The sequence below is a fragment of the Lepisosteus platostomus genome, chromosome 2, assembly GCF_059453375.1.
Source record: "Lepisosteus platostomus isolate fLepPlt1 chromosome 2, fLepPlt1.hap1, whole genome shotgun sequence".
NCBI classification, from domain to species: Eukaryota; Metazoa; Chordata; class Actinopteri; order Semionotiformes; family Lepisosteidae; genus Lepisosteus; species Lepisosteus platostomus.
The window spans coordinates 15,113,401-15,132,179 of record NC_142612.1 but is presented as its reverse complement, the minus strand read 5'-3'; the positions used below and the strand labels follow the sequence as shown (position 1 = coordinate 15,132,179).

The 18,779-nt window shown below is 38.9% G+C and overlaps 1 protein-coding gene across 7 annotated transcripts in view; it reads left to right on the top strand.

The window, feature by feature from the left end:
* mid1 (midline 1) overlaps positions 1–18,779 on the top strand; it is a 159,237-nt gene that overhangs the window by 101,708 nt on the left and 38,750 nt on the right. For 6 of the 7 annotated variants that reach the window (XM_088600102.1, XM_088600126.1, XM_088600134.1 and 3 more), the window contains exons 2-3: positions 4,017–4,735; positions 7,610–7,720. In XM_088600102.1, coding sequence (XP_088456228.1) covers positions 4,073–4,735; positions 7,610–7,720 — 774 coding nt within the window. In that variant the 5' untranslated portion in view covers positions 4,017–4,072. The remainder of the gene's footprint in view (positions 1–4,016; positions 4,736–7,609; positions 7,721–18,779) is intronic. The other variant, XM_088600141.1, reaches the window with a different exon arrangement.

Here is an 18,779-nt window from a genome sequence, read left to right as displayed (position 1 = left end):
TTTAGACCAGTAAAGCTTTTTCGTGCCTGACTATGATGTTGTGGGTAAAGGGTGTTATCCTTAATTTGTTTATGAAAAGCCCTGTTTGTTTTTATTTTGTAGGTAAATAAGTTATTTAAATGTGAATATCCTCGCAGACCCACACGGTTATGCATATTCTTCGGTGTGTGTTCATTTTTTACCTACTGTTCACAGAGGCAGGTAGCTGTTCCACATGTCAGTTAGCGCCTTTTCAAAACCACATCAGGGCTGTCAGAGGAGTTTGTAAGGAAGTAGGTCAGTGGGAGAGTGTGCACATGCTTTAATATAAATGACTGCCACAGCACATTTACAACTAAATGTAACATGGCAGAAAATATATAGAAGCATGTATTACCAAAGATTATCACCTATGGGTTGAGATCACCATAACTGACAAGAGGTCTTTAATTTCTCAGTTGAGCCCTCAGTCTTTGATTTCTTTAAACAGCTCTACAATTATTAATAGATATCAATCACAGTTTAGAATCTGGAGACCTGATCAAAGAATTTCTCTGTTGGACAAGAAATTTAGGACATTGAAGCTGCAATATGAAAAACCGGGTAATATGCTATTACAGAGCATCTGCACAGCAGCTGTAGAAAATAAATACAGTAATAACTGTGTCTGGATAGTTTTAGCTATCCAACAATTTTCTCCTGGGTTAAATATGTAAGTAAGATAAAAGATTTCAGGTTTACTTTCTAAAATACAATTACATTGTTTCTGGAGCTTTTCATTTGATCGTTTTGAAAAAATTCTAAATAAATTAAACAGCATTAATATATGATGAGATTATGCCTTGTTATTGTTGCTGTTAGTATTCAGGTTTGAACAGATTCAAAGCACGAAACCTTGATATTAATTTTCAAAGTAGTGGATGTAGCCCTGCATTACAATGTTTCCAACATTACATGTATTGTTCTCCAGCTTTTGCAGTATGCAGCATTAATAATCCAGTGCTTACTGTGTAAAGCCACCTGACCCATCACAGACATTAGTGTTATCTAAGAGTTTGCATTCTTGTCAGTTTTCGTTTTTCTGATGGGCTTGCTCAGCACATTACAAGCTTTGCAGCACTAGTGCCTTTTCTCCCAACAAAGGTAAACTGCAGCTCTTCATAGCAAATGTTTAACTTCTTCTGATGGGTGAGAGTCTGGAGAATCAAGCTGCTGAGTGTACACCCGTCATTTTAAACATTGCGACTGTAAATTCAAATAATAATGGTCATGCTGTGTAAAAAAGTCTCAGGCGCTGTCACCCCTGATCTTATCTTCAAGAGCAAAACTGCTAATCTGGAATTTTTAGCTTTTGTGTTTTTGAAATATCTTTTGTTTCCCATTTCAAAAGACGGTGGCAGATGTTTTAAATAGTTGCATATGCTAACACTGATTTTTGTTGCAGTAAAACTGAAATACTAGAAATCTTCCTTCTTGTGGGTGAATTAAAGTAAATAATTACAAAATGGTTAACGTGGTAATGTTTTAAAATGGGGTCTTTCAGAGTTAGGCTTAGGGCTGTAGATGTTTGAAATTTAACCCTTTTATTTTACTTGTATAAATGTATGAAGTAAAGTATTTAGCGGACTCTATTGGCACTTAGTAGGACGGGGTATTTTCTTGTGGATGTTGATTACGAATAGTGTGAAACTGACTTAAAGTGATAAATCATTAACTTTACTTTTGAACAACCAATGGCAACAGTGAATATAACACATGAAAAGAGACATTTCATGTTCATCGAAATAAACTAAAATCCAAACTATAATTCAAAATGTAAATCAGAAATGTTTTTATTTTAGTGTGGCTATAAAGCAGCTCCAGATATTAGGCATCATTTACCAGGAACATGTTCAACAGCACAGTGGCACAGTGCTTAGCATTGCTGCCTCATATCACTAGGGCCCTGGGTTCACTTTTGGAAACTGGGGTGGTGTTTATCACAGAGTTTGTATGTCTTTCCTGTGTTTGTGTGGGTGCTCCAGTTTCCTTCCCACAGTCCAAAGACATACATGTGAAATTGGCCCTGGTTGGTGTGTGTGTGTCTGTGTGTGCCCTGCAATGGATTGGCGTCCCATCCAGGGTGTACCCTACCTTGCACCTGTTGATTGCTGGGATAGGCTCTGGCTCCCCCATGACCCTGTATTGGATAAAGTGGCTAGAAAATGGGTGGATGTTTAAAATGCATACTTTAATGAATATAATTTTAAAAACGTGGGAGGAGGTCAAAGCTTCATCTCTCCTCTTTCCATCTATGTGCAAATATCAGGCTTCATTCGCATTTTGGTTTTGCATTCTTTCCTCCACTCCATCTCCAACCTTGTAGCAGCTCCCTGGCTCGATTCTCAAGCAAGGAGGGTTGCAGTTTGAACATCTATCGTTTTCCTCAGCCAGGGGAATTTCCCCAGTTAAGCTCAGTCCTCAAATCTCCCCTTGACTTCGCCCTAGACTTTGACCGAAGTACTCAAATTGAGCAATTTACTAAACTGCATTATCTTCTAAAAGAAAGTAAAGGTATACATTGTTATAAAACAGAATCTTATAAAGCTTTTTAGTGACTTAATTTAGTCAATAAATGGCAATAAAGCATCTGCTTTTCTTCTGAATTAACAAACTGCACTTGAAAATTTTATCTGGGGGAACCTGATGTTATCCTCTACTATTATAAAGACCTTAAACATACAGTAACAATACACTAATGTTACACAGAGAAGTAAATGTAATGGCTGTTGCTCAGATTGACTTATTGTTTTACCTCAGCACTCCAGAATGCTTCCAAAGTTTTCAATAGACAGAAAGAATAAACACCAGTCATTTCACTGCGCCTGGAACACATGGTCACATAATGAATCTCCAGAACTTCAAAGACTCCTGCGCTGCTGCGCTTGTTAAAGCGGTTTTGCCTTCTTCACCCTTAATGAGTGGAGATCTGTAAAACGTACTGAGAGACTGGAGTTCACACAGTTAAAGAGTGCGGAGAGGGTGCAGCTGGGCTGTCTGTGCCGGTCTTCTGCTACGATTAACAAAGGCTCTGCGTACAGTACTGTGAAGAGGTACAGCACTGCGCTGGGCATAGCTTTCACTTCTGCTTGACTGACCTGTCTGTCCGAGGTAGATCTTTAACAACAGAGCAGATAGGGAGAACCAGGCAGGGCGATTTTTTTTTAATTCCAGACAGCAAGCCTGTTTTATAGAACACGTTGTCATACAAGTAGAACAGAATTGAAATCAATACAATTTAAAAGAAATGCAAGCAGATCATATTTTATAATATTATTCAATTGGATTTATGTTTCTGCAGCTGACACATTTTTTTCTCTTGAATTGTCATTGTGGAATTCACTTCTGCTTGTTCCTGTGTGTGTATTTGCCTTGCTAGAATTTTGATAGAATCCTGATAAGAGCTGAAAAATGTGGTACAGACCACGTGATATTATTGTATGTCCCACTCTTGTCGGAAAAAGAACAAATGATGTTGTTTTTGACACCCATCTCTGTTAGGCAACAGATGTATTTCTTCTAATTAATCATCCATTTTTAGCACAAAGATTAGTTGAGCCTGATTATGTCACTTTTCCTTTTTTGGCTATGAAAACAGCAGTGAAGCTGACATATGATCGAGAAACCAATATCTTAGGACTGGACAGGAATTTTACATTTTTCTGTGGTTAAGATGCCAGCTTTTGTAAACGATCCTCCAGAAAACATGCACATCAATCTCTTTGCTCTTCTTAGGAGGTGAATCTTCTTTTCCCGGCTTTCAGCGAAGTAAAATAATTAACAGTTTAAAGGTTCAAACCTGTTAAAATTGTAGAATCTTCTTGTTTTTTTATTTCAGCCAAAGTTTGTGTTTTGTACTCTGTATTCTCTGTCTCATCATTAGAAGTGCGACACATTAATTGTTCAATCCTTTCTGGGAAAGTTGACAGCCCCCCACGGCTCAACCCCCCCCCCCCCCGGTCTCTCTCGTCTAATCGAATTTTGTGTCATCTTTCCAGATAGCTGATCAGCTTCCCTGGATTTCGCTGACGACACCGCTTTGTTTCGCCTGAAGATGGAAACACTGGAGTCGGAGCTGACCTGCCCTATCTGTCTGGAGCTCTTCGAAGATCCGCTGCTGCTGCCTTGCGCTCACAGCCTCTGTTTCAGCTGCGCACATCGCATCCTGGTCTCCCATTGCACGTCTAACGAGCCCGTGGAGTCTATCAGTGCTTTCCAGTGCCCGACCTGTCGTTATGTCATCACCCTCAACCAAAGGGGCCTAGAGGGACTCAAACGCAACGTCACCCTTCAGAATATCATCGACCGTTTCCAGAAAGCTTCCGTGAGCGGGCCCAACTCCCCAAGCGAGACCCGGCGCGAGAAGGCCTTCGACGGCAACACCATGACCTCGTCCAGCGAAAAAGTGCAGTGCCAGTTCTGTGACCAAGACCCCCCCCAGGACGCGGTCAAGACCTGCGTCACCTGCGAGGTCTCGTACTGCGACGAGTGCCTCAAGGCCACCCACCCTAACAAGAAGCCCTTCACGGGCCACCGCCTGATCGAGCCGATCCCGGACTCGCACCTGCGGGGGCTCATGTGTCTGGAGCACGAGGACGAAAAGGTGAACATGTACTGCGTGACGGACGAACAGTTAATCTGTGCCTTGTGCAAGCTGGTGGGACGTCACCGCGATCATCAGGTGGCCGCCCTCAGCGACCGCTTCGAGAAATTAAAGGTAAGGAGTGAAAACGAGCTGCTGCCCGGCTGTAGTTAAGTCTTAATGCTAATTGAGGAAGAAAGCGCACCGAGGCGCCATGTTTTTCATACAGTATGAGCGTTCTGTTTTGAAATGAGGTGCGACTGCACAGTATGGAGTCGTGCTTACAGTCAACACCGAGACTTTTTTGTGTTCTCAGCCTGAAGCAGTGACACCGTTTCATCCACTAAGTCTTACATCCATGTTTTCCTATTTTCAGATTCAAACAAGAGAAAGTTTTTATTCCTAGACGAAGTCAAATCCAACTGCAAAGCATAAAACAAGACAAAGCATTCTATTTCTTACAAAGTGTCACTCTTTGTGGTTCATGTACTGGGAGGGACCAAAATGCAACTGATGCTATAGTTTCCAGTGCTCACCCGATACATTTTTAATGCCTCTCAGTATATAATATGATGACCACAACGTTTCCTTTTTGGATTTGTTAAATTTATTTTGTATGTATCATTATGGATCAGAATCTATAATTGTCTTCTTCCCACAGTCTGGAGTTAAGTGTTTAACTCTGTCTTTAAATATGTCACCAGTTATTGTCTGTCCTAATTGTTGTAATATGTATTAATTCTGAATCTCACCAGTAAAAATTCCCTGTGAAATGTCAGAATCAGTTCCCTTTCTTTACAGGAAAGTTTACGTTTCCATTTTGTTTTTCTCATGTTTTTCAGTTTCGGCTAGAAACCGATAGCTCTTATCTCAAAGTGATAGTTCCTGTTTTTTATTTAGAAATATTCAATATTGAATGTGTCGTCTCACTTTCATTAAACCAAGTACAATTTAATTAAACAACATGAAACATGCATTCGTTTTCCTCCGTGATGTACGATGCTAGGTAAATTACAAAAATGCATTGATGGACCAAATCAGAAATTTGCAGCAAGGAATGTTTCTTTTTTTTGGAAGTCTCACAGCAAGGAAAATGCAAAGGCCCAGATTTGATCACTGTTCTTTCCACTTGCAAATGAAACACACTGCGTCTGATAGAGGTTCACCAGTTTTAGAACCAAGATACCACTGCTGCTCAAAAAGACTTCACTAAGTACCAGATTTGCAGTTTTTTTAGATAGTTTAATTTTTATTAGGCTTAATACAAAGAAAATAAGGCAGTATTTCATATTATAGAATCACCCTGACACTGATATTGATACACACTGTCACTGTGATAACCTACTACTATACAAATTTCCATTATTAGCTGGATTTGATACCTTTTTTTCCTTTTAACTAAATTATTCAAATTACTGGAATAAAGACCATTTTTTTAGTTGTACCTGTAGATATTAATCTGTCTTTTGTTCACCCTAAGCTAAAGCAATGGGGACTTTAACTTTTCATGAATAAATTGGAGACTTGCAGCATAAGCTCAGTACCATTTGTATTGCTAAAAGGGAACAGCTTATGGCTTCATTAATAAATGAAAATGATTGCTTCTCTAAGATTTGAGGTCAAGCTGTACTAATTACTCTCGCTTTTTCGACACATTCTAATTAATTAAGAACCACATGAGTCATTGTCATGTGGAAGCACAAAAAAGGTGGCAACCGACTTACACCACTTCAGTCTAGCTTGAAAACCATTGTTTTGACAGGCTTATCAAAGCAGAGCAAATCAGTCTCCGTTGGACAGTTTGCCAACACATACCATTTTTATATGGCTCAGTGGCCCTAAAAGTTCTTATTAAATCAAAACTCTATAAAAAGATAAATGCTTCCAATCAAGATTGTTTTCTTTATCATAGCAATTAAAAACTTTTTAGTTTTCAAAACTTGTCATCGTAGTAGATGTTTATATTATGCAAGACTAAATCATTATAGTTTTTGAGAAGGCACGACTCCCGAGACATTTTAGGAGCATTATTAATTACAATTCTCAAATGAATGTGTTTTAAAAATTCAAGACATATTCCATCTTCATAAACTCTAACGTTAAAGCATAAGGAAATATAAACGTTTTTTTTCAGCAAATGATCTGTTAAATCAAGCTACATTTAGGAAGACTTATGATTTTTTATTTATAATAAACTATTCTGCTACTCTTATGAAAAAGTTTTAATAGTGCTGGAAGTTTTTTTTTAGTAGCGTTTCTTTTTATTGGTGTAAAACACTGTTTATGCTGGATCTTAGCTGTGAAGCTCAAGCTGTACGGTAGTTTGTTCTGTCATAGTCTGTGGCTGTGTACTCCATAGTGATGTCTGTGGTCCTTATCCTGCTGTATTTACTCTTCCTTTCCTGTCAGACACTGCGTTCGAAACACATACTCTGCTCCAAACTGGATATATATATTTTCTGATATACAGAAGAGAAGAATTATGGAACAATAACTGTATTCAAAATCTAGTCCGTGATCTGAAATGCAAGGTTTTTCTTTTAAAATTTCCTTCACATCTGTTTGTAATCATGGGAGACAGATACTCGCACATCTGTCAAGTTTGCGTCTTCAGCATCTTATTACCATGGCTGCCTAAGCTGACAATTGGCGCTAATATTTTTAAGAGAACATTAGCTTGTGATTGCAATGAATGTGAATGCTTCTGAGGCCAGGTTTAAGCCTTTGCTGTTGTTCGGATTGTGTTATTACACAACCAGTTGTGAATTAATACCTTGCTTCAATGCATGAACTCTACAAATGTTAGTGTGTTGCTGTTTGTTTGTTTGTTAATATATTTTGATCTCCATCATGCTTGGCCTTTAAAGAAAATGTACAACCACTGCTCAGAGCAAATGCTTAGTCACTCAATCTCCAAACAAATGATGGAACTAAAACTATCGTGATGCATACAGGGATGACCAACTAAATCAGTCTCTTTTTTTATTTAATCATGCTGACATTGCGCAGAGAACTCCTGGGAGGTTTTTCAATGAGAGGAATGAGCAGAAAGCTTCAGACCAGGTGAAATCTGTTACACAAACTCCACTTAATCTGCTCTCACCTAAGCAAGAGGCGCTGGTAAATCACCCTGTTACTTCACCCAGTCCTTTCAAGTGTTTGTTTTTCAGTTAAGCCTGAGAAAATGGATACAGACTTCTGTGTCAGGTTGTTTTGTTACATATAGATTATATAGATATCAGAGACTTATATTCAGGAACATGTTTTAACGGTTAATATGAAGATTTGTATGTTCCATTTAAAAAGTAAATAACTAGATTTAAATGAGTAACCTATGATACAGGATTATAACATTTTGCTATGGTATTTTCCATTATAACCATTTTACTAAAGAACTTTACATTTCACAAGATATCTCATTGTGCTGGTACAAAGCTGTCCTAGATGTGATGTTGACATGCAATATGATGTACAGTATGCATCATACTTACATACTGTATAGTGTGTACAGTATATACTCGTGGCTACCTTTTATAAAGGCCAGTATACACAGGTAGACCTGTCAAAGTTAATTATGCAGCATGGATGAGCCCCAATAAAGCTAACTTTAGATTTTTTTAAATATGGGAAAGCAAAATTAGGAGAATGTGTAGATGGTGAAACATTGTGAAAGCAACCAGATCTAGTTAATATTCGCATTCCCATAACTCATGGCAACTGCTTGCTCCTAGAGCACGTGAGCACCAAAAGATATCTTACAAGTTCCTTGTACGATGTGCTGTGTATTGTACATAGATGCTTATGTACTGTACCTGAGTGCTTTATCTGCATCACATCATTAGGATTGTAACTTCAGGGCATGAATGTGTGCACTGCAGCTAAACCTTCATCTGATTAAAGGGCTGTTGAATATGAGCACAGGCAAAACCAGAACCTCCTGATCTATGCCAGACATGTAACCACCATGTCAGTTTTGGGATAATCCCATTTGGCATTTTTTGTGAAAGTTCAGTTGTTTGTTTTATTCAATGAAGTGCTGCGGCATTTGTGCTGTAAGCCCAGGGGCAGATTCTGGCATCCACGCACCCGTATCTCTTGTGATACCTCCTTAAGAAACCAGGTAGTGCTGGTGGTCACACACTACGATTGTTGCACCAAACACAAGCATGCTATCACCCTTGATCCGATCCAGCTTGTTCATAGCATTAACAAGAACTGCGAACCACGGATATTAAAAATGTTTCCATCCTCCCATTTTCTAACCCTGGGGTCAGTCCTGGAGCTGGGCTGCTATCTGCATGGAGGTTGTACATTCTCCCTCTGTTTGTGTGGGTTCTGTTCTGGTGCTTTGATTTCCTCCCACAGTTAGAAAAACACACTGGTAGGTTAATGTTCTTCTGGAAAAATTGGCCCTGGTGTGAGTGCGTGTGTTCTTTGTGTCTGTGTGTGCCCTGCAGTGGACTAGCGCCCCATCCAGGGTGTATCCTGCCTTGTGTCCGTTGCTTGCCCGTTGCTTGTCCGTTGCATCTCTGTTTTCTGTGACATTCTGTAGAGCAGTTTGTGTTAATTAGTGAGGCGTTCTGGCTGTGTCTATCTTGATGTTTTTTGCATTAAGCTGCATCTGCAAAGATCACTGGTTCAAATTCCAAGTCTGACAAATACCACATGCATTCCCTTGATTGTCTCAGCAGTCAGGGGGTACCAGCTACCAGAGGTTATAAATGTCAAATGTTGACTGACCAGGTCACTCTTTAGTGTGGAAAGGTGGGCTTGCATCACCTCTAACCTGAACATCACTGTGCAGTGTGTGAATGAATAACCTTTGACCGGGATCACTGTGCTGAGTGTTTTATTTCTAAGGTGAAAACAAGGGGGAAGAACTCTAACAGACCTCTACATTGCTTCACAGATACTGCCACATGAGACCTAAAAGCTTTTCTCGCGCCTACTTTAGAAGACAGCTTTTAATTCTTTAGTCTAGCATGTCAGCTTGTAGTGGGACAGAACATGCTTGCCTCTAAAGCCAAAGTACTCCAGCTTTGTCAAGCCAGCTGGGATTTCTTCACTGGAATAGTGGATCAGAGTGTGCCTGTGGGTGATAGACTTAGTTACTTGGAGGCTAGGGATGACCTCGTGATTTTCCCAGCATCTGTCAGGAGTGCCCTACTTTCTCTGTGCTTAGTGCTCTAAACTCTCAACTAAGAACGTGATTAATCAAGGTCTTTATACCAACTGGCTACCATCAGACATTTTACTAATTTTAAGAAAAGAGGAGCAAAAAGACATGTTTGTGTTGTCACAAATCCATTTGCTGTTTTTGTCCTTGGTTTTGTTTATGGAAAATACAGGTTTCATACATGTATATGCTTGAACTACCTTTAAAAGGAATAACAAATATGTGTCTTGAATCTTGATTGCATATTTTGTCTTTGGAAACACAATATAGTACTTTGAATAATCAATTATTACGCCACAGCAAAAACATTAGAAAGACACGAGTACACATTTAATAATTTAATACAATAAATGTAACTGAATTAAAACTTTGTTTTTTAAAGCAAATTTTTAGACAGGGATTAAAAGTGCCTTGGAACAACAGAACAGATAACTTGGTCTCCCAGGGTTGGGAACAAAAGAGGTGTAGGTGTATAGTCTAGACACTCAGGCACTTAATGGTGACCAGAACTATCTTTAATTTTAGTCTGAATTCCAAAAATAATTAGAGAATAAAGACTTAAAAAGAAGAGATATACTCATGTATTTTGGATTTAGTTAAGATTTGAGCAGTATTCAGAACATATCGCAAGTTGTTGAGAATATTTCAGTATACCACCAAACATTGCATTTTCAGTATACCACCAAAATTTGCGTTAATCATGCTTGGAAAGGACATACCTACACATTGTCTTTCACATTGGGAGAGACATGCATGGATATGAGTAATGCTATACAAATGAAAATTACACTTTCACTATATAAGGAACATAAACTTCAAATGCAAGACTAGAATCAAAGATGACACTACAATTCCTCACCAAGTGAACTTCCTGCTTTCAAATTCCAACACTATTAACAGTCAGTAGGAAAGCTGACACAGTTTTGAAGTCAATCAATCAGCATAGCTTCAGTGTTGTCAGAGTTCAAATATAAAAAACATTGTTCATCCATTTTTTTCAATTGTCTAAGCAGTGTGACAAGACAGAAAGTCATTGATTAATGTCAAGTATCTTGCAAGCATAAATTTGGTTCTCATCAGCATAGAAATGAAAACTGATTCCATACATAGGAAGAATCTGACTGAATGGAAACATGCTCTAGATACTAGAAAGACAGTTGTCAAGACTTGTAAGAAGCCCAGTGTGACCAGCTTTGTTGAAGTGATACAATACCAAACTGTTCATCAGTTAGATAAGTTTTTAACTATGGCAAATCTATGCAACAGAATGGTACCATCAACTTTTAAAGACAGTACTGAGGTGCAGCAAGACAAGAATGAGCTACAAAGAGTCAACAAGAATGAATAACCAAAGAGTCGTTAGTAACCCTAACAAGAGCTGCTTCAGTTCTGTATGTCAAACTGAACCCAAAATAAAATGGCCCATCCTAAATTCTTTCCCTAGGTCTAGAGTCAGAGATTGGGTAATAATTACTGGGTAGGCTGGGACCTAGTTTATCCTTTTTTAACACAGGGGTTGATTGTGTTAGTGATTGATGTTGTCAGTTATAGAGAGAAAATTGATTGCATTGGTCCATAGTCTTTCTAAGAGACTCATAACTATTGAAGAGGTGATGTCTTTTTGGCATCCTAAAAATGTTTTTCCTTGTGGATGCCCAACTCATACGTCTCACAGAATTTAGCCTTTTTTCACACCTTCCGGAATATTATTGGTCAACTGCTGAGCAACGTATATAGTGATGTGCTGATGATCATGTCACAGTAAGAATAAGAGGGACTTCAATGTGCAAATCAGTGTCTTGTTGAATCCAGTAAACAGTCTGAATTAAAAGGGCTGGATAGTGCATAACATAATCAGAGAGAAAACCTCAATAAATGGGAAATGAAGAATTCCCACCCACATTAATGGAGGTGTTATCAAGTGAATAAAAAACAATACAATGAGCTGGATGCAGATCCTCTTTTATCTCCAAAAAATGAAATTTATTCAAACTTTTCAACATTTCGGCTTGCACAAGCCCATATCGGCACAATCTCAGTATATTTTTCTGGAGTAGAGAAAGTGTGTGTCCAGCTCATCTTATTATCTTTAGAAACCTTTGGTAATCATCAGTAATAAAGGCAGGTTGATTTTTAGTGTACAAGAGTTGTAATTGTAACATTATTAGTAATCATACTTGATATATGTTCCCAGCTCAGAGTGCAAAGAGCAGGAAATAAAGCTGGGTTAGCATATCTAATTATGAAATTATGCCATTATGAGAGGCAGGTTTAATCCTCAACTTTATCTTTTAAAAATGTATTCTTAAGATTTCGAAAGAAGTTCTCAGAAACTAGATAGTGCAGCACTCAATTAGGAATGAAAGCATACACTTGCAAGAAGGTTTACACTTTTCACCCCGAGATGTAGGGCACGGTGCAGAATTAAAAGTGTATAGAATTCAAAATTCATTTAATTTTTTATTCAGTTTCAGATTTTCTGAGTTAACGCCACTGCTGGAATCCAGACTTCAGTTGTGCGTACACTCTGCAGCTGGTGGTTCTGACTGCCAAGTCAAAGGAAATTATGGCCCTATATGGTCACTTTACAGAAGGTATGAAGCTGCACTCAGGCTCAAATGTGAAAAGCAGGGATCTTAAAGGTGCCAGAGTTCATTTCTTAAGTATCCTTGCTCTGTCAGTTTGTTTCCCTTTATCTAACTCACAAGGATTTAAATACAAAAATACATTTCTTTTAAATTTCTCACAATCGTTAGTTAAAATGCAATGGTTTATGATCTGTTTGTGGCCATAATGCTTCACTTTAGGTTTTTCTGAAGAAAAGCATGGTAAAACATACTGTACAGCACAGTATATCTTTGATTTTCCTTTTGCTGTTTGGATTTATTACATATAAAGTGTTTTCCCTTTACAAAAATCATTTCTCCCATTTTAGCCACTACTTTGAAATGCTGGAACAATAATTTATCTTCTTTTCTCTTTGGTGGACATGTTTACTGATGAGGATTATGTTCTCATTATGTGTTTTTTCTTTTTTTCTTTGTTTATTTTTATTATGGTAGCATAATTAGGAGAATTACACAAACTGTGTGCATCCCCTTGTCAGATGAGGATTTTTTTGTGTGTTTCACCACCATACAGAATTCATCTTTGTACAGCTCTCATTGCAAGCTTTGTAAAGTTATTGTATAACTGATAGAACAGCCAACAGGTTGCAATGCGTATTGACTCTGCACTCATATTGATAAATCAGTATCAATATGTTTCTGTATAACATTTGTTTCTGTATAAGGAATCGCCAGATGTCTAACCTACTGGTCCCTAGAGGGTGCATATTCCAATGGATAGATAAGATATCCTAAAAGTATTTAGGCTGAAACAGTAGACTAAAGTAACAAATTCTGTATTATTATGACTGCCAAAGCTATTTTAAATCTCCTACATTTAAAATGAAGCAGTCTGATTTAGTGCATTGCAAAGACAGACGTCTTCATTTTCTCCTATTGTTCTTTGTTCTCCTGTTAGTTGATATTATAATCTGTGAAAATAGCAGGTAAATTGCCATCAGATGGAGACTTAGGAGTTAAAAATGCTGTTGAAAATTAAATTGCATTGCTTCTAAAAATGGAATCTTAACCTCTAGCAAACATCTTTTTTAAGATGTATATGTTTTTTTCGCTGCAAACCGATTCTCTGCGGCACCAAGTTCTACCTGAAAGCAGACTGGCTGAGGAGTCACACAGCGCAGTAAAGTGTTTCAGTCTTCAGTGATCACAGAGTTGCTGTTCTATGTTAGCCTTGAAATGATTAAAGCATTTACTTGGGTCATTGCTGTAGTTAGAATAAAGTGAAATATGCTGTCAGTCCACATTAACAAGAACTGACATGCTGGGCTACAGACTTGCGGTTAAGACTGTCCTTGAAAAAGGTGCTCTTGATCTACATCAAACCTTTTTCTCAGAATGGATGCATATTAAACAATCCATAAATTACTGTAAATGCTGTTAACTGAAAATTATTGTAAGTACCGGCACTGAATAATTACTGACTTTAAGCCACTTTTATTCTATTGTTTTCGTAAAATGCATCTGGGTATGAAAAGCCAGTGTTGTATCAGGCAATGTTAGATTCATCTTGTACCATCAAGTAACTTGGACTGCCACTGTGCCCTTGTTTTTCAGCACTGTCATGCTATGATGTGCTGACATCAGTTTCCTTGTTCTTTCATTGTTATCAAGCGGTTATTTTTATTATCAGGCATTGACCTTCTCTCTAAAAGGACAGTGCTCTGTCCATTATTCATGCAAATGAAATGCCCAGCTTGATTACTGCATACCTCGGAGGGCACTGAAGTACATGCCCTCTCTTTTTTTCCAAATTGTTTTGTTTTCCATTGATCTATTTCAAGGGCATTTCCAGAGAAATCCATTCTTTGGTTTCAACTTTGTCTAGTGGCTAGGGTTAGCTCTATTGAAAAATACCCCTTTAGATCTTCATTATGTTTCAGTAAATTCCAGCCACATGCCTGTCAACACTACTTTCAGTAAAACAAGTATAAGTTTAACGTGAAAAAAACACAAGTCTGAAAGCACTGAGATGCCTGTGTCAATGTCAGAATTCACAGTACTGTGCTTTGTGTTCAATAAAGCCAAACTACAAACGGGTGCCATTCAGTAGTTTTTTTTTCCTTTGCTAAAATCCAAAAACGTTCCTCCTTGGAGCCAAAATCAGGAAAAGGACTACCATTGAGCCAGCAGCCATATCAGCCTGCGGCTCTCAGCTGGCTACCCACTGAAGCTAAGTAGGGTTGAGCCTGGTCAGTACCTGGATGAGAGACATCCTGGGAAGCTGTGGTTGCTGCTGGAAGTGGTGTTAGTGGGACCAGTGGGGGGTGCTCACCCTGTGGTCTGTGTGGGTCCTGTGTGGGTTCTAATGCCCCGGTATAGTGGCGGGGAGACTATACTGTAGTGGGCGCCTTCTTTCAGATGAGACATTAACCAAGGTCCTGACTCTCGGTGGTGATTAAAGATCCCTGGGCATTTCTCAATAAGAGTAGGGAATTATCCCGGTGTCCGGGCCAAATTTCCCCCCTCTGCCTTTACCGTGGCCTCCAAATTGTCCCCATGTATGACTGGCTTGACATGACATGACTACCACTGAATATTTTAAAATGGATTTGATAATTATGTATTTTTTGCAAATAGGTTTTCAATTTTAAAGTTCACGGCTGCTTTTTTCACATGGAGATGCACCACTGCTTGGGAAATCCCTATCCCAGTCATCTAATGACATGATCAGTACGTCTGGGTCTGGATCATAGGCTTCACTGCATACCAGTCCTCTTCAGGCCACTCTCTTTGAGAATCAGTGGAACTGTTGTTTTTGAATATACTGAGTGAATCTTTCACTAGTCCCTGCCAGCATCACAAGGCAACAGTTACCTAATACATACAAATTTTATACTGCAAAGAGCTGCTTCTCTTGATAAACTAGTGTCATTGACTTCCAGTAAAAGTGCTGGTGTTCATCCACACACAGCACCCTCAGGTTTCCTATCAAGCGTTTTCCTTGGAGGGACACATTTCCTTCCTGAGAGTGTCCAGCAGGTCATGAAAATATCCGTGTTGGGAAAGATGCCCTGCCCATTCTATTTGTAAGTGACGGCCAGAGGGGACTTTCCTTTGGCCTGGAAAAGGTGACCCCTTGGGAGCATCAGCTTTGAACTTGTTCGGTGGAAAATCATTGTGAGGAGAAAAAAAATAACAGAGGGGCGTATAGTCTCAAAAGTAATAATAACTCGGCAGACAAATTCATTTTTCCATTCCTTCCAATAAATGTGTTTAACTTGGAAACAGTTACACAAACTCTGCAGCTCCAGGGGTGAAGACTGACATTCCAGTGGTTAACCATATAATATTTTGTGTACATGTGTGTGTGCGTGATTTTAGCGAAACAACTTGCCTGTTATTCCTTCCTTTTTCAACACGAATGTTCTAACACGTTCTAACACGAATGAAACAGAAGTCTTATTTTACCATGGGTCAGGGTTGCGTAGCTCAGACAGTGAGCATAATCATGGTGTTTATCTTTCAGTGAGTTGTTATGTAAAATGAACAGCTCTGCTTGAAAACGGTAGAAGCAGCTTGGCATGTTTGGGTAGCACAGTGGCCTCAGGATCTGAGTTGCCGTGCGTGAAAGTGCTGTTCATGCGAGATGAGCAGAAACGTGTCATCTCCTAAGCTTGATGATGTCAGAGGTCAGAGTGAAAATTCACACCGGCGATTTTCCTTACAGGGGAGCAGGGGGAGAACATTCAGTTTGGAGTGAGATGAGTTTCTTCATTAAAATGTTATTGTTATTATTATTATTATTATTATTATTATTATTATTATTATTTATGAATAGTAATAGTTGTGGGTTTAAGCTATATTCTGTATGCATATGTATCAATTTCTTTTAAGCCACATATCTGGGGCTTCAGAGCAGATGAAATGCATTTTCCCCACACTTGACTGCATAAATAAACATTTACGTTTTTATTCCTTCTGTATCGTGTGACTGCGGTGGTCTTCAGAGTGCATTAAGAAAGATTGTTTCACCAGAAACGAACCTTGATTGGACCTGTTAAGTCCAAAAATAGTTGAACACGTGGATATAGTTTGGGTTATGCATCAAAGACATGTATTATTCATCTACATTAAAGGTGTTATAATGGGAAAGCATTGTCATTTTTTACATTAGTTAAAAAAAAATAAAAACTCCACGTTGCAAATCCGCTGTGCAACTCTTCTTTCTTCTCTCCGGCTGATCTTTGCCCTCTGGTGCAGTGTCAGGTGACTGATGAGGTGTCTGACATTTCTCTTAGCTCGTCAAAGGCATGTCTGCTGCTCAAAGTGTCACAAGAGCCGCAGGTTCTTATAAAGATAATCTGATCAACGTTGTCATTGTTGATCACAGCAAAACTGCAAAACAACATTTCCTCCCATTAAAAACTCTTCATAGCAAGGACAAAGTGTTTGACTTTCTTTAGTTTTCTTGCAGCATTCTTCATACGAGGGGCTCCAGAATGAATCATTTACTAATCATTTACGGCTTAGTGGAGATGTGCTCCTCTGATGTGCAGTTTCTTTGAACTGAAATGCTGAACTGCTTGGTTTATTGGACTCACACAGGGCATTTGTTTTAGTTTGGAAACGAATGTTGATTTCCCCATGTTCTCTGCCATTCCATTATGCAGTTTATTTACCAATGAATTAGGACTGTTCATCAGGCTGATTAGAAGCATTTGTTCTCTTACGTCTGAAAGATGTATAAGTTAATTTCAGTCACATAGTTGTCCTTGATCCATCACCACATGATCTTGCCTGTTGCTCTCTACAACAATCCATTAGAGCATTCTCACAACGTCTGTACATGCTGATGAAGCACCAAAATTATGGATAGAGTTTGGACTCGATGCTCTGCTTTGCCATTGCTTGTTTATGGCTGTTATGAAACCAATAAGAACTTCATAGCACAAATGCTGTATCTTTGCCAAAAGCCAGCACCAGCTTTGTCAATGGCAGATCGCACAGGTCAAGCCCAGGCTGGTTTGCATGACAATGCCTTGCAGAAGTATTTGCTTTCTTCTATTGCAGTAGCTTTATATACATGATTTTTTAAAGTCAATATTTTCAATCCAAGCACAGATGTTCAAACTGACCGCTTTTGTGAGAGTCAGCAAAAACTTCAAAGACAAGTCAGCAAATGGGAAGTATGCAGCTTGTTGCCTGCTCAGAGGATGTTTCTCTCAGGTCAGGGCAGGGTTAATTTGGCAATTTAACTGGCTGGCTGCCAGTCATTCTGTGCTGAGGTAAAAGAAAATGCAAATACTGGAATTTTTTTGGGGGGAAAGATACAAAAACAGTACCGTTAGTTGAAAGCACCAAGGTGAATGTACTTCAGAACTGAAGTGTTATGGGACTGTTAATTACAATTTAAACAGTTCAGACTGCTGAACCCAAAAATTTCAGTTTGTTTGATCTGACTATACCTCCAGCTATTTTCTAAAGTACAATTGATTATGTTAATTTTCATGATTGAGTGCATTTGAAAGGGATGTTAGTTTTCGCCTGAAAACTCTACCTAGTGTAGTCTCTTAAAATCTGTGTCATTCAGAGGACAGAGATTGTACTGAAGGCACAATTGCCCTTGTTCAAAAAACGGAAATGCAGCGAAAACTAGGTGTACTGACCCATTAACGTAGTTACAGCAGCCAGTAAACCCTTAAAACGTCGTTGATGGATATCTGCATAGGATATGTGACGAGGTTAAGTCCAATAATATGACCTCAGGGAAGCAAGCAGGAGAGCGAGCGAAGCATACTGAAATCACAGTGAAGTGGTTAGCACTGCTGGCTGAAGGATGTAGCAGACAGACAGTACAAATCAATATTACAAAGCAAGTTACAAGGGATCTCTTCAGCCTGTCCCAGGAGAGTGTGGCAGAGGATGCACAGTAAGCTGTGATGTTTCAAGAATAAGTTAGGGAATAAACTACAGCTCTTTTATATCTGCTCTCCATATTTTACTATAAGACAGGATGCTTTGTCAGAAGACAGTTCCTAGTCACACACTACATTTCATTGCACTGTTACATTTTTACTTAACGTAGTGAGTGGCACAAGAACGGTCTGTTATTTTGTTTGCAATCTGAGTTAGAGTAGTTTATCTAAGACTGCGCAGAAAAGTCAGTGTTCATACAGTGGAGGGATCCCCATACCCCATAGCACAATCAAAATATCGCTTCGCATCTTATCTGCACTGGCATGTGTAAATTCACAAATCATTTTGCTTTTTTAAGATTTAAAAATAAAAGTGGAAGGATAAAGGTTGTAGCTGAGAGATCACAGCTGCTGTCTAAGCCGAGGAGTCCTGAACAGGTGCCAGAAGGTGGTCTGATTTCTGAGGGCCTATCGTACCACCACTGTTTGGTAAGGATGGAGAAGGAACAGGATCTGGGAAT